Below are 15,513 nucleotides of genomic sequence, written 5' to 3'. Positions count from 1 at the left end.
TGAGCAGTATAACTCCTTGCCAGCCTGGGTCTCAGTCACCGCTGTCAGTGCGCCCCCTTGTGGGGGAGTGGAAGGCTGGCAGCAGGCAGCACATCTGTCAGTGCGCCCCCTTGTGGGAGAGTGTGAGATTGGCAGTGAACAGTATAACTCCTTGCCAGCCTGGGCTTCAGCCATTGATGTCGGTGCGCCCCCTTGTGGGGGAGTGGGAGGCTGGCAGTGAGCAGTATAACTCCTTGCCAGCCTGGGCTTCAGTCACAGTTGTCAGTGCGCCCCCTTGTGGGGGAGTTGGAGGCTGGCAGCAGGCAGCACGTCTGTCGGTGCGCCCCCTTGTGGGGGAGTGTGAGTTTGGCAGTGAACAGTATAACTCCTTGCCAGCCTGGGCTTCAGCCCTTGATGTCGGTGCGCCCCCTTGTGGGGGAGTGGGAGGCTGGCAGTGAGCAGTATAACTCCTTGCCAGCCTGGGCTTCAGTCACAGTTGTCAGTGCGCCCCCTTGTGGGGGAGTGGGAGGCTGGCAGCAGGCAGCACGTCTGTCGGTGCGCCCCCTTGTGGGGGAGTGTGAGTTTGGCAGTGAACAGTATAACTCCTTGCCAGCCTGGGCTTCAGCCCTTGATGTCGGTGCGCCCCCTTGTGGGGGAGTGGGAGGCTGGCAGTGAGCAGTATAACTCCTTGCCAGCCTGGGCTTCAGTCACCGCTGTCAGTGCGCCCCCTTGTGATGGAGTGGGAGGCTGGCAGCAGGCAGCAGTCTGTCGGTGCGCCCCCTTGTGGGAGAGTGTGAGATTGGCAGTGAGCAGTATAACTCCTTGCCAGCCTGGGCCTCAGTCACTGCTGTCAGTGCGCCCTCTTGTGGGAGAGTGTGAGATTGGCAGTGAGCAGTATAACTCCTTGCCAGCCTGGGCCTCAGTCACTGCTGTCAGTGCGCCCCCTTGTGGGGGAGTGTGAGATTGGCAGTGAGCAGTATAACTCCTTGCCAGCCTGGGCCTCAGTCACCTCTGTCGGTGCGCCCCCTTGTGGGGGAGTGTGAGATTGGCAGTGAGCAGTATAACTCCTTGCCAGCCTGGGCCTCAGTCACCGCTGTCAGTGCGCCCCCTTGTGGGGGAGTAGGAGGCTGGCTGTGAGCAGTATAACTCCTTGCCAGCCTGGGCCTCAGTCCCTGCTGTCAGTGCGCCCCCTTGTGGGGGAGTGTGAGACTGGCAGTGAGCAGTATAACTCCTTGCCAGCCTGGGCCTCAGTCACCGCTGTCGGTGCGCCCCCTTGTGAGTGAGCTCAGGCTGTGGCACCAGCAGGTGTCTTGGCTCTCCTGGGAAACTGGGGCAGCCCCACCCCCTTATGGCTCCTCCATTTGGCTGCAGGCCTCTGATCCCGGATCTCCTGGGCTTCCCGGGGCCCACCCGCCCGTGGGATTCAGCAACAGAAGCGCCCTCTTGCCGCAGAAAATCCTCCTACCCAACATTCCTCCTTGGGCTCCATCGTCCTTCTGGCCCAAGCCTCTCCCTTTAGGGATCCGGAAGAGAGACTGGGAGGTGGGGGAGGGGGGCGGGGAGGGATTTTCCCAGGGTCACACAGTCATGGATTTAGGGGGAGAAGCGTCTTGAGGCACGAGTCCACGGGGTATGATGGGGGTACTAAGGAGGAGGGAGGCGAGGTCCCACAGCCTGGAGCTGCCTGGGAACTGCCCGGCCCGGCTAGCGTTGCGCCCACAGCCCTAGCAGGCCCAGAACTCAAGCCCAGAACTTTTCTGCTCTTTCTGACATGGCGCTTCACGATGCTGAGCTCTTTCCCAACCTTCCCTGCCTCCCGAGACCCCCCCCCCCCTCCTCCCGCGACCAGTTGTACGGTGGGACTCCCCCCGGGCTGCCCCCGAGCCCACAGGGCCACCCAGGGCTTCCTGGCCGGCCGCTCTCTGGAGGGGTGTGCGGCGAGCAGAAATCGCCCGGGCCAGCGCACCTCGGGCTGTCTGGCCAAACAGACAGTTACGGGCGAGAAGCTGGGAACGAGCTGAGTTGAGTGGGCTGTGGTCGGGTGTGTGCGCGGAACCCTCAGCCCGGAGCGCGGCCGCCGGAAGCAGGGGCTCGTGGGCAGGGCGCTGACCCCCGGGGGAGATGTGGCTCCGAACGCGCCGCTGATGGGCCCGGCGGCGGCGAGCGGGTCGTCTGACCCATCGGGCCTCTGAGCACAAGCTGCAGAGCCGGCGTCTGACTGACGGTGAAAGGGGTTTCCTCGCTGACAGGCCTGCTTAAAACAAACCGAACCGGCACTCGCCGGGTTGGACCGGAGCCTACGCCAGGAACACGGAGTGGGAGGAACCTGCAGCCGCTCCTACAGGAAAGGAAATAGGTGGGGGGTTTTAGGCCCAGAAGGGATCACAGAGATTGTCTGATCCCGGTTCTGAGCTAGACATTAGAGACACTGAGGCCGCCACCTCGTTTTATAGCTGAAGAAAGGATGGAGGCTCAGAGGTGCCTTGTGGGATAGCGGATGAGCTTCTGGGCTTGAAATCAGGAAGAACGGGGTTCAAATTCTGCCTCAGACAGAGATAAGATGGTCAATGGGCTAGTGACCTAACCTTTCTGTACCTCAGTTTCCTTATCTGTAAAATGGTCTGGTCCAAGACCACAGTTTTTTTGGTCAGTCAGTGAGCATTTCTGCACACCTACTGTGCGCCAGACTCCGTACAAAGAAGGAGCAGTCGGTTCCTGTTCTCAGGGAGCTCGGTGTACGGGGAGAGGCGGCCCGCCAGCAGTGGGTTGCTGGGATATGAAAAGGATTGTAGGATTTGGTCAGGAAGAGACCTGGGAGCTGAGCGAGCCCACGCCTCTTACGTTACAAGCGGTAAAGCTGAGGGAGGAGAGCAGGGACCTGCCCAGGATCCCCAGGGTGGGGTTCGGTGAGGGCGCTTTCCCTCCTGAGCTCACAGGCTGCCAGCAGGAAGAGCCGAGAGCTCCCAGTGAGGATGGTGACGGCGGTGATGGTATAACTCACTCTGAGCATCAGGCCCCAGGGCGAGGTCGGCTCTGACGGCCAGCAGTCACTCACACCCTCTTCGCGCCAGAGTTGGATGCAGAGAATAATGACGGCTGCTGCTGAGGAAACCACTCGGCCGTCCTACCTCTTCCTAGAGGAGGGAGAGCCGGCTGCCTCCGCGTCTGGAAGTCATCAGCTGGTTTATGTCCGGGTCCGTCTCCTTCAGAGATGACTAACGCAGCTCCGGGGAGCCCAGAGGGTACGGAGGGAGCCGGGAGTGGGAGCTCCTTCCGGCTGGGGCTGCCGAGGGGGGAAGAGCTCCCTCACCCTGAGAGAAAAGGGTTCCAGCTTCCGGCAGCTCCTTCTCTAAGCTGCTCTGGTTTCCATTAGAGACTCCCTCATTTCTGTAATTAAAAGCGCTAGAACCGAAGAAGAGGCGATCAGGATGGGACAGCCTGTCTCAGGCCTAATGAACCAATCAGTCAGCATTTATTAAGTGCCTACTATATACCTGGCACTGTGTTGGACTCTCCTCTTTCTCAGGGAATGCCTCGGGGGTCTCCAAAGCCCTCTTATCTCAGTGTCTTTGTTATTATTACTATGGTGATTTAGTAAAAGAGCAGCATTGTGCCCTTTTGGTGAGAACTGAACATGCAGCTTTCTGGGGCTGCTCCCTGGCCTGGAAACTGCTGAAACAGTGCCCTCGGTGCCAAGGAAAAGCAGGTCTCTGGGCAGAGAGCGGCAGGGATCCTGAGCACTCATCCCCTTCTGAGCCAGGGAGGACTGCAGGGGGCAAAGCAGTCAAGCCCTCGAGGCGTTCCCCTAATGGGAAGCCACAGAGAGTACCAAGGAGGAAGCTCCCTGAGCAGTAAGAGCGTTTGCTTTCCTCCAAACCGCTCTCAGCAGCCACAGAGCTCCCCTCCGCAGCTCCCAGCAGCAGCTGCCGCCGTCATCTGACTCCCCTCTCCGCTCCTTACCTCTCCTCCCTTCTCACTTAGCTCCTCAGGCCTCAAATCAGGCCCCGCTCCTTCCATCGGCCTGTAACTGTGGGTGAGAAATCCCAAATTCCCAATTCTAGCTGGTTTGATGCAAACAAAATGTCACTTTCCCACGGCCCCCAAATAATAATTTTATTTGTAGTTTCTTGGTTACAACTTTTAACACCCTAAAAACAGTCAAATGTGAATGAGCTAGTGGGAAGAAAGGACACTGCAGTGGGTATTACCTTATATCACAGGGAGCATGTTTTCAAGTAAACCCATTCAAGGAGTCTAGTTCTCCCCAAACATGACGGAGCTGTTCTCCACACACTCCTTTATAGAATCAGAGATCCAGAGATCTAGACTTGGGAAGGGTGGAGATCATCTTTTCCATCTTCCCCCCACCATTTTACATATGGGCAAACTGAGGGGAGGGGAGGAAAGAGAAGGGAATAAGCATTTCTATAGTACCTACTGAGTACTTTTGAGCTTCACAAACACCACGTTGAAGTAGGTTCTGTTATCATCCAAATGTTATAGTGGAGGAAACCAGGGCACAGAGAGATTGAATTTCTTGCCCAGGGACACACAGCTAGGAAATGTCTGAAGCTGGGTTTGAACGTGGGTCTTCTTGACTCCAAGTCCAGTGCTCTACTTGCTGTGTCAGCTCACTGGCGGGAGAGGGTTAAGCGCTCTGCCCAAGGCCAGATAGTGGAGTCAATCAAAGCAGGATTAGAATCCAGAGCCCTAACAGCTTTATTACATTGTTTCTGAGTTCCTGGCATCAATGTCAAAGGGGCAGCAGCAAGTGTGTGTATATATAAGGGTAAAATCAATATAAAGTTGTTTGGGAAGGGAGGGCAGTGGGAAGGAGAGAAAAGACAGTGCAGAAACTCAGGAAAGGTGTCCCTTGGTAGGTACTTCACTAAGGAAAGGATGGAAGGGAGCAAGGAAGAGCTGGTGGCAGGACGGTCCCTAATATGGACTGGGGAAGAAAAGGAAGAGCCCCAGGAGCCATTGACAGGGAAGGATGCAAGAGTGTGCAGGAGTCCGCTCATCTTGAGAGCCAATCGTTAAATTTTCAGTCTGAACATTTCCATCCTGGAAATTGGCATTTCCTTCATATCAGAGCTTGGTTTATTGTCCTAGTGATCGTGCAGACTTAAGAAAGCGATGCAGAAAGTATTAATGATGCACAATTAAACCTAAACCATGTCCTGAATTAGAGCCAGTTGTTAAATGTTTACCAGCATCTCCTCCCCGAGGACATCTCTCATTGGCACATGGCAGGACATTCAGGGGACCCTGAATCATTTAAACTCTCTGAGTCACAGTCTCCTCATCTGTAATGTGAGAATAATAACAGCACCAGTCCTGACGCCACAGACTCAAATGAGATAATGCATCGAAAGGGCTTTGAAATCCTTAAGTCAGGAGACAAAAATCAGTTGTGGACATCCTCTCATTAAGGAGGGAATCCTGAGCCCCTCAGTGCAAGAGCTTCTTCTTCCCGAGATGATTCACATGGGAAACTCTCCATGGGGCTCCAATGGTGAGTTGAGAAAGTTACGGAGCTCCGGCTGGAGAGATGCTCTGGTGGGAGATAGAGGGAAAATTCAAGCTCAGAGAGCCATGGGGGTTTTTTCAAAGGTCACATAGAGGTAGAAATTCGAGCCCAGGTCCTCATGGGAATCTCTGAGATGAAGCTAGGGTGACCACACCAGGTGGACTCTTCCTGGGCCAATCCTGGAGCTTAGTCAGGGATGAAGGTCAAGGTCCCTCCGTGATGGAATCAGCCTCATTGGCTGTGGAGGTGTTTACACTGCCCTGTGCCTCGGTTCCAGCGTCCCCAACCCAGCACCCTCGATCTCAGTCTCCCCCTTCTTTCCCTCCCTGACAGGGCTCCACTCAACTTCCCCACAGCATGTTGCCTCTTCCTGACTCACTTCCTCAGGACTCCGCTCCTGCACTAGGAATCCTGACGATTTACTGAGCACCACCAGCTTTTTATTAGTCATTCTTAAATATATTGATTTTTTTTAATCCTACAAACCCACCATTTAAAAATACCCAGCCCTCGTGGCTTAGTAATTTTATTTTTCATTCATTTCAAGACTGAAGGGGACTTCACTGGTCATCTGGTCCAATCCCCAACTTTCAAAACTGAGGAAATGAAAGCCCCTTGAGGGGAAGTGTCTTGGGTAAGGTCCCCTGAATAAAAAGCAACAGGAACAGGATTTGAATCCTGGTCCCTGATCTCACGGATAAGGGAAAATAAAACCTCTGGTCCTTTCAGTGGGTATCCTGCTGCACTACTTAAAAGACAGCCTTCCCGGAGCCACCCTAACAAAGCCCTTCTGGGAAGCCCAGTTGATTGGATTCCCCCTTGACAATTAAGCCTTCCATCCCTTTGATTATCCCTTTGGGCCAAGATTTCAGGGTTGTTTTTTGTTTTTGTTATTTTTTCCTCTCCTTTAAAGGAGTTGCCAGGGGCAGCAGGATGTCCACTCCCTTCTCTGAAAAGATAGTGACTTTACTGCGGGAAGGCTGCTGTGTGGATGGGTTTTGTTGAATTGCTTTCTCCCCCTTTTTGTTTTTAATCTTTGTTACAAGAGATGAGTAAGGAAAGGTGGGGGGAGGGAGAAAAAGAGAGAGAGACAGACACAGACAGAGACAAAGAAAGACAAGAGACAGAGAATTCATTTTGAATCGATAACTAAAACAAAAAGTAAAACAAAATAATTTTAAATGTTTAAATTTTAAATATTTTAAAGGAAAAAAAACCCGCTACTAAAAATTGACTGTAGAATGCTTGAGCACTCCAATAGATGCGGGGGTAGCTGGTTATGATGATATGTGAGCTCAAGGCAGTGAAATTTTCTTTACTATCTTCTACTAATCATTGACTTTAAATCAGAGATCCACTGAATCTCAGAGCTGGAAGGGACCTTAGTCCAGTCTCAAGTTAAAATCCAAGCTCAAAAACTTACTATCTGCATGACACTGAGAAAAATCACTTGACTTCTCCCAGCCTTAGTTTCCTCATCTGAAAAATGGGGAGTTGTTGAATGGGGGTATGTTGTAAGGAGCAAATGAATTAATATAGGCAAAGTATTTTGGAAACCTTCTAGGGCCATATAAATGCGAGCTATTCTTATCATGAAAGTTCATGAACTTGTTTTTATAAAAAATTGTTTTTAATAACTATTTCAATACAATTGGATTCTTTTGTAATTCTGTGGATTTTAATTTAAAATCATGATTCTGGGAAAAGGAAGGAGCCCACAGAAATGAGATGAAGACTCTCAGACCGGACCACCTGACCCTGAAAAGGGGTCCCATCTACCGCATCTCTTACCAGTGCTGTCCCTCTGCTCAAGGACTCTGGGAAATGAAGACCCACCCTGCCTGGGGAGGCCTCCATCCCACTTCCCAGACACCACTGGAAGCCTCCATCCCACTTGGGACTTCTCTAATTACTAGGAACTTTTCTTTAAATTGAATCTATCTCATCCTTGCAACTTTTATTGAGTTCTGGTTCTTACATAGAAGCTAAGCAGAACCAGTCTCTTCCCTCTGCTATATGGAGGCCCATCGAAGACTTGAAAGCCCACCATCCCTGAAGGACAAAGTCCCTCCCCTCCATCTGTCGGTGAAGATTGTTCTTGCAGAAGAAGAAAGCCCTTTGATCCTCCCCCAAACACTCTCCATCTTGCTTCCACCTCCAGTTCCATTCATGCCCAGCTTCAATACAGCCCCTCCCTCACCCTTTCTGTTAAATCTGTTTGTTTTTCCAGAACATGGGATCCTCTTCCATTATCATATGCTATTCCTACGTCCTATTTCATCAAATTTTGGTGGTAGCTCTGAGCTCACATTTACCTGCTTGTTTTAAAATTAAATTTGAAATTAAAGGCGACCTTGCTAATTACAGAGGTCCCTTCCACATTGTGGGGGTTACAGGTGTAGCGTCCCCTCGAGCTAGAAAATGCACATAAAGGTTTTTTTGTCCTCCCTTCATACCAGAGTTCTGAATTATTATGTATTAAAGGATAAAATATGTTGATATTATAGAATATTATGTGTAAATTTTGTACATTTCTGAATTTCTGAGTTTTTTCAGTATCATTTGCTGGCCTTTTCTGGTCATCTGCAGGTTTGCAAACCTCCCCCCGCCCAAATTCCCACTTAATTTCTTCTGCCAAAATGTGATGTATCAAAACTGCAGTGGGGAAAGTTGTGATGTGGAAGTGCCCCGCACAGTGCCTGGAACATAGTAGGTGCTTAATCTTTGCTTCCTGAATGACTGCTAGACTAACGACTACTTAGTCCGTGTGCGGTTATATGTATATCTGAGGCTGTAAGCGTTTTCCTCAATCTGCCCTTCTTCTCCATTCTCCTTTCCTTCATCTGCTAACATGGTGGTTCTCCAGAATCTGACGTTACCATTTCATCCAAACATTTTCTCTTACCCTCTTTATTTCTCTTTGAACCCCATCTCTTGATGAGGTTTGCACTTCTTCCATTAAATCCATAAATATGGATGAGTGTCTCTTTTTAGAGATATATCCCTTGGATAGTATGAGCCACAATATGGACACACAGAAGGCAAAGATTGAGCAAATGGTACCAGAACAACATCACGGTACCCGCCACACCAGCTAAATGGGAGGTCTCTTCAAAATATTCACTCAAAAATTTCATTTAAGTGTTTGTTTAGCCCTCTCTCAAGGAGAGGGGGAGAAATCCAAGACCCCAGTGAAAACACCCAAGCTTCTGACGACTCTCACGCAAATCCCAACCACCGGGTGCTGGGTGCAACTCGATTTATTATTTTTGGTACACGAGGAGATTCCAGTTGACCGTCACCATGAGTTCTGTCTCGAGTTGGAACGTTCCCCAAAGAAAACGGCAAAGTGTGTGAAAGCAATAAATATCAAACCATCTGATCTAAAATGTATAAATATAAAACGTCAGTTCTGAAAACTTCTTAAGAAAGTCTGGCAGCCACGCGTCGGCGAGGGCCAGGGCGTCCGTCTTCGGGGCTCATCACCTCAGGTCCAGCACCGTGATGCTTATGTCTCGGCCCACCACGTGCTTGCACGTCTGTGAGGAAAACGACTCGATTAGGAGGATGTGATGCTCTTTTAACATTTATCACTGCTCTTCTCTGCAGGGATCCTGGGTTTGGACCCGTGAGGGACTCACCAATAAGTCGGTTTTTATTAAAAGGGTGACCGTGAAGGGGAGTAAGTATGTGGGGGCTCTCCTTACAAGGTTTCCTTATTTCTACCAAAAAATAGAGGCAGATGTGGACGAAGGATTGCAGGGAGATGGCTCCTCGGGTGGGGGTTGGGCCTCCACCTGAGCGATGCTGGGAGAACTGACTGGGCTGACCGGATGGGGTCCTGTAGGGAAGGGCCATCTTTCTGAGGTCCGGGATTATCCCAGATCACAGCGAAGAAGAGAGGCCGGGGATCTGGGGGCCCTGGCTGGGCTCCTCCGATTTACAGATCCCCGAGGGGGGCTGGATGCTACAGAAAAGCCTGGATCTCTGCAGATCAGCGATCTGGAGCAGGTCCTGGACCTCCCCCGGGGGGGAGGGGGAGACGCTCCCTCTGCCAGTGCAGCCCAACAGCTCCTCTGGCTCTCAGGCCGGCCGCGGCCTTAAACTTCTCCCACGGCAACCCCCGTCACTGCAGACATTTATGGCCCCGGGTATAGAAACACAGAGAGAGGAGGGCACAGGCTGGGGGCCCGTGGGAAAGGGCCCGGGGCTCCGTCTGAATCCCGGTCCCGCGGCTCCCACATCCCGTCCCCCCGAAGGGAATCGGCCTCCGCTTACACTGAACAGCCTGGGGTCCTTGGTGTGGGGATGGAAGCCCTTCTTCTTACAGGCCGACACCTCCAGCATCCCGGCGTTGGTGAGTCGGAAGATGCCCGTGCTGGAAGGAGAGAAACCCGTTCCCAGGCACGGCCTCTCCGGGCGGGGGCCGCTTGTCCCCGGTGCCCAGGCCGGAGTCTGCCCCGGAAAGCTCTCAGTGGGGGGGGGGCTGTCCTACCTTTCCGAGGTTTTCCATGTTGGGCACACTGCCCGGAACTAGGGAGCTCCAGGCTAACAGACTGCCGTGGACATGGGCAGGTCCTTCCGGGCAGAAGGAAGGTCGGAGTCCCCCCCTCCCTCCCTCCCTCTCAGAAGGTGCTGGGGGCCCATCTCATTCAGAGATGTCCGCTCAGAAGAGAGCGCCCTTTGTGGCCCCTGGGGTCCGACCTAGGGCTGTTAGAGACTAGACCCGCTGCTTCATTGTACAGAAAAGGAAATTGAGGCTGGGCCCAGAGGAAAGAGCTGGGCTCGGAGTAGGGAAGACCTGAGTTCAAGTCACTCGGACGCTTCCTAGCTGTGCAGCCAGGAGCAAGACTAACTTTTATTTGCCTCAATTTTCTCAACCATAAAATGGGTATACACCAGTCTCTCAGAGTTACTGTAGGATCAAATGAGAAAGATTGTAAAGCACTTGGCCCAATGCCCAGCGTGCAGTAAGTACTTAACAAGTGCTTGTTCCTTTCTCTCCTTCCCCCACGCCTAAGGTCACCCAGGGAGGACGTGTCAGAGGTCAGAGTCGAAGTTCGGTCCGTGCCCCGGAAGCCTTATGCAGAAAAAGGGGGGGCGCAGCCCCCGGCCGAGCCCTCTGAGCCTCCTACTCCTGGCCTCTGACGCGAGGGGAGCCAGCCTCCGAGGCCCCCGGGGCTCCCAGACTCACTCGTTATGTTTGGGCGAGCAGACGATGGCGATGGCTTCGGGCAGCATGAGCTGGTAGGAGCAGTGCGTGTGGAGGTCCACGCTGGACAGGAAGGCCGTCTGCGTGGGGTGCGTCTGCGGAGAGAGGGGGGGGAGCCTGCCCAGGAAGAGCCCACCTTCCTTTGCTCTGAGGCTGGGTCCGCCCCGGGGAAAGCTCCGAGAAGCCCATTCCTGGTCTGCATCCTTATGGGAAAAGGAACCGATTCCCCAAGGGAATCCTCCCTCCCGCCTCCAAGAGAGGAGCCCGAGCTCCCAGCAGGTCCAGGGGCTACGGAGCGCATCTGAGCAATGGGCGTCCCCGCCACAATTCCTCCCTCCCGCCCTCCAGGAGAGGAGCCTGAGCTCCCAGCAGGTCCCAGGGGCTATGGGACGCATCTGAGCAATGGGCGTCCCCACCACAATTCCTCCCTCCCGCCCTCCAGGAGAGGAGCCCGAGCTCCCAGCAGGTCCAGGGGCTATGGAGCACATCTGATCAATGGGCGTCCCCAGGACTGGAACAGACACAGCTGCATTCTGGAGACAGTCACTGGACTTCTGCTGGACAGGACTCCTCAAGGCTCCCCGGCCCTCTCCTAGTTGCCCCTCTGGTTTCCTTTTTTCCTCAGTCTCCTCCTCACTTCCTGTAGCTGGGACTAGGGAGCTTTTGTCAGCCATATAGATTCTGGGATGCTAACTGACCTTCCAGAAGACCCGGCTGTAATTTGGAAAATAGCTCCGGGTCCATCTGGCAGAGGCCCCCTTATTTTCAGAGCAGGAAACTGAGGCACAGGGCAGTGTCTATCCAAGTCACATAGGCAGTAAACAGCAGACAAAGAATTTAAATAAACTGGTCCCTTCAGTGTGTGTAAAGCTTTCCTTTATGTGTCATGAATGAATGGCCACAGGGAATTTGTGGGGTCGGGCGATGAACTTTGGGACCCTAAGCAGTGAGCAGGGTCACTGGATCCTTTTATGGCTGGATCCCCGGGGATCCTTTTACAGCTGGATCACCAGGACCCGATACCCTAAGGTAAGTGCCGTATTTTGTATTCACTTCAGAAACTCTCAAAGGCCCTGATACTCTTATACCCCGGGACAGGCTGAAATCCAAACACTCCCTCCTTCCTAGAAGGGGTCTCCACGGAGACCGCCTCCTTACTGCTTGAACTGGCTGATGTGAAGGAAGGAGCCCCGCGAGGGAGGCAGCTTCTCACTGATGTTCACCCCGAGCAGCGTCGGCCTGGTGCCGTTAGTCAGGTTCTGCTTTACTGAAATCGGCTGAAAGCCTTGAACTTAAGGAAAACAGTTGAGCTAGGCCCCTCGACGTTCATGCGAGGGCCCCCTCTCCTTTATTCCTCATCTTTGGGGGTCACAAACTGGCCCCCAGTGATTTTATTTACTATTAAATCCAGAAGTCAAGCACTGATTGTTTGGGACGACCGCTATTCGTTCTTTGTCTCGGAGAGACGCCCACCTCAGCACGTCCCCCCGCGTCCCCACTTCCCCAAGATGACTTGAGGTAACATGTAGGAATCTCGAAGAAAAATCACAGGATGGGAAGGAAAAAACCCGACCCTCTTTTTCATGGTGGGAAACGCATCCAGGGCTTTCTATCTTTTCTGTGGACTTGACAGGCCCCGGTAGTAAGGCTCCCTTTGGCTCAGGATCGAATGCAAAGGGCCACCTTGTCTGGGGGGCGATCCCGGGCGGCTCATCGCACACACCTTCTCCTCCAAGGGGCCACGCGGCCTTTGGACGGGAATGCCGCTGCCGGGCCATTTGGACGGGAATGCCGCTGCCGGGCCATTTGGACGGGAATGCCGCTGCCAGGCCCGTTTCCTCGGGGGACAAGGCCAGTCAGGGTCTCTGCTGACTGCCCCTTGAAGAAGTCGCCCAGGACTTCCCGAGGGCTTTATCTTTCACCCAGGGGATGAAGGGCAAAGCCGGCTTATCTTTGCAGTCAGCAGAGAAAAACTCTGCATCGGAAATGCGTCGGACACAAGTGAGGACGGAAGCACTTTAGGAACCCGCCTCCTTCGGCCCGTGGAGGAGAAGCTCCTGACGACAGCCCCTTTCTGCAGGAACTGCCATCCTCGAGGCCTCTGTCTCACCAAGATCTGATCCTCAGCGAACAGGCTGGCCATTCATTCACGACACATTCACTTCCAACACACTCAAGGGACCAGTTTATTTAAGTTCTTTGTCTGCTGCTTACTGCCTATGCGACTTGGAGAGACACTGCCCTGGGCCTCAGTTTCCTGCTCTGAAAATAAGGGGGCTCTGCCAGATGGACCCGGAGCTGTTTTCCAACATTACAGCCGGGTCTTCCGGTCTTCTGGAAGGTCAGTTAGCATCCCAGAATCTACAAACTGGACCTGAATAAATCCTCAATGGCAGGAGCTGTTTAATAGCCCACCTTTTAAAAGGGAGAAGAGCTCTCCTGAGGGAGGACTCCTTGCCTCCTAAAGCAGACCCTGGCATTCGGGAAAGCTTGATTCTTGTTAATATTTTCATGCATCAGACTGATTTTTCAGGTCATCCTTGACCACGTGGAGGCCAGACTCGATTAAACTGGCCATTTACGTGGACTGAATAAATGCAGGAGGAAGAGCGGGGTCCCATTTTCTGGAGCAGGTCATCTGGATCATTATTTGTCGGGCATGAGTGTCAGGGTTCAGAACAGAGAACAGTCTCTGAGGTTCTGAACCTGCCTGTGAGGGCCAGAACCCCCCCCCATCCCTGACGGAGGAAGAAGCTGGCAGCAGTTAGGGGACTTGTCTAGGCTCTCTTGGGCGATAAATGTATGGGGTGGAATTCGAATCCAGGCCTTTCTTGACATCGAGGCTCTTCCAGCTATGGGGCACTTGTATGTGCCCCGTATTTGCATTTAAATAATCAGTGTGGGAACCCAAAGAAGGAGGCTGTGCTCTTGTCATCACGTCCCCTGGGCAAAGCGGCAGACAAGCCCCTGGAAAGGGGTGGGGTGGGGCGGAACTTACATGGATCCATCCCAGGGTGAGGAGGCTGTGCTGGTCCTGGACGCTGAAGAGCTCCTCCACGTTGGCCACGTCACAGTAGTCCGGGCCGGCCGACTGCTTGGGCACGATGACGTGGGTGATTGTAAACTCGTTGTGCGTCTGGGAGAAGGTCAGGGAGAAGGTAAGCATCAGTTAGCACCCAGGACGGGAAGGAGCATCATCTCCCTGGGGAACCCTGTCCCCGGACAAAGGCAGACCCCAGCCCAGGAAGTGCCCAAGGGAAGGGCACAGTGGGCACCGTGGGGCACGCACAGGTGCTTCGGCTTCCTGGACAGAGAAAGGGACTTGGACTGGGCTCTGCCTCTGACACTTCCTTGATGGGACCAGGTGACAGGTGCGGCCCGGGCTGCTTCCCGAGGGCCGGCCTCGGCCGGATCAGAGCGGCCCTTCACTAGGAGGCCGGCCGCTTTAGGAAGAATTCTTCAGGCACAGCAAGACACAGAACCAAGAAAAATTCATCACTGCCTCTGTTCCAAGGGCTGCCCTTCTGTTTCTGCAGGGACTGGCAGAGAGCAAGGGAAAGGGAGCTAATACTCAGCTTTCCTTGGCTAATGGCCACTGAGTTGACAATAGAAAGAATAATAGCTTTAAACTCAGGTTCTGGGTTCAAATTCTGGCTTTGCCACTCCCTGTGTAACTTTGGGTAAATCATTAGGTCTCAGTTTCCTTTTCTGTAAAATGAGAAGATTGGATCGGACGGCTTTGGGGTCCCTTTTAGGCCTAGAGCCAGGGTCCTATCATCAGTAGCACCAGGCTCAGTGGTCGTCCCCACAGCGGACCCTGTGAAGCAGCCATGAAATCTTGGCTCGCCTGTTTTGAAGATGTGGTCTTAAAGATATGGTAAGAGATCTCGAGTCTGCAGGAGACACCATTGAGCGTGTGGTTAAAGGTCACAGAACATGGATCTAGGCCCTCGTCAGCTTTTCTGGACCAGCCTACCTCCATGCTTTCTCTTAGCTCTCAATCTGGCTTCCTGGACCCACGATATAGCACTGACGGCAATGAACTGCCACGCTCTGGTCCAACCCACAAAACCAGAGGACACATGTAAGGCCCAGTGGAATCCTGGGAATATCAGGAGAACCCAAGAACCGTCTCCAGCACAGTGGACTGTGCACTGCCCCACCCTGAGGGCATCTCCTGGGAGGGTGTGGGGGAGCCCAACAGCATGGGAGACAGGCAAGGGGGTGGGGAATCTGGTTGCTGAGAGGGAGCGTGTGAACTGAGCCGATGCCAACCCCCCGGAGGAGCCGAGGCACAATCAGCTAAGGAAATCCACGGGGGCATTTTGCCAGCCTTTGAGAACAGCATTCATTATTGCCTACTTTGCCACACTGAAGCCTAGGACTAAAGGGCTTCAGCCTGGAAGGACTAAAGCCTGAAGCTCACGTACCAGTTTTCCACAGAGAATTCCACAGGTTTCTATGCCCCTCACTGTGTTTGACTCAGCCAAGAGAAGGAACCGGTGACAAAGATCCTTGGGCATCAGGACACAGCGCAGGCCCTCGACCACCAGGTCTGAAAGAGGCAAGGAGAGACACGGAGCTCAAGGCCACCCTTGATAGTTTTTTTTATCTTTTTTTTTTCCCATGAGACAATTGGGTTTAAGTGACTTGCCCAGGGTCACACAGCTAGGAAGTGTTAAGTGTCTGAGGCCAGATTTGAATTCAGATCCTCCTGACTTCAAGCTGATGCTCAATGCACTGCCCCTTCTAGCTGCCCCCCTGGAACCCTCTTGGGAGCAGAATGCAGGGA

The 15,513-nt window shown here is 53.2% G+C and overlaps 1 protein-coding gene across 1 annotated transcript in view; it reads right to left on the bottom strand.

The window, feature by feature from the left end:
- Nucleotides 1-8,751: 8,751 nt before the first annotated feature.
- The window catches only part of STAMBPL1 (STAM binding protein like 1), a 37,006-nt gene continuing 30,244 nt past the window's right edge, over nucleotides 8,752-15,513 (bottom strand). The window contains exons 7-11 of the mRNA XM_051982661.1: nucleotides 15,152-15,276; nucleotides 13,720-13,857; nucleotides 10,704-10,816; nucleotides 9,788-9,887; nucleotides 8,752-9,048 (exon numbers count right to left, since the gene is read on the bottom strand). Of these exons, the coding sequence (XP_051838621.1) occupies nucleotides 8,992-9,048; nucleotides 9,788-9,887; nucleotides 10,704-10,816; nucleotides 13,720-13,857; nucleotides 15,152-15,276 (533 nt within the window). The 3' untranslated portion in view covers nucleotides 8,752-8,991. The remainder of the gene's footprint in view (nucleotides 9,049-9,787; nucleotides 9,888-10,703; nucleotides 10,817-13,719; nucleotides 13,858-15,151; nucleotides 15,277-15,513) is intronic.

The sequence above is a fragment of the Antechinus flavipes genome, chromosome 2 (assembly GCF_016432865.1).
Source record: "Antechinus flavipes isolate AdamAnt ecotype Samford, QLD, Australia chromosome 2, AdamAnt_v2, whole genome shotgun sequence".
NCBI classification, from domain to species: domain Eukaryota; kingdom Metazoa; phylum Chordata; class Mammalia; order Dasyuromorphia; family Dasyuridae; genus Antechinus; species Antechinus flavipes.
This window is presented reverse-complemented; position numbering and strand designations above follow the sequence as displayed.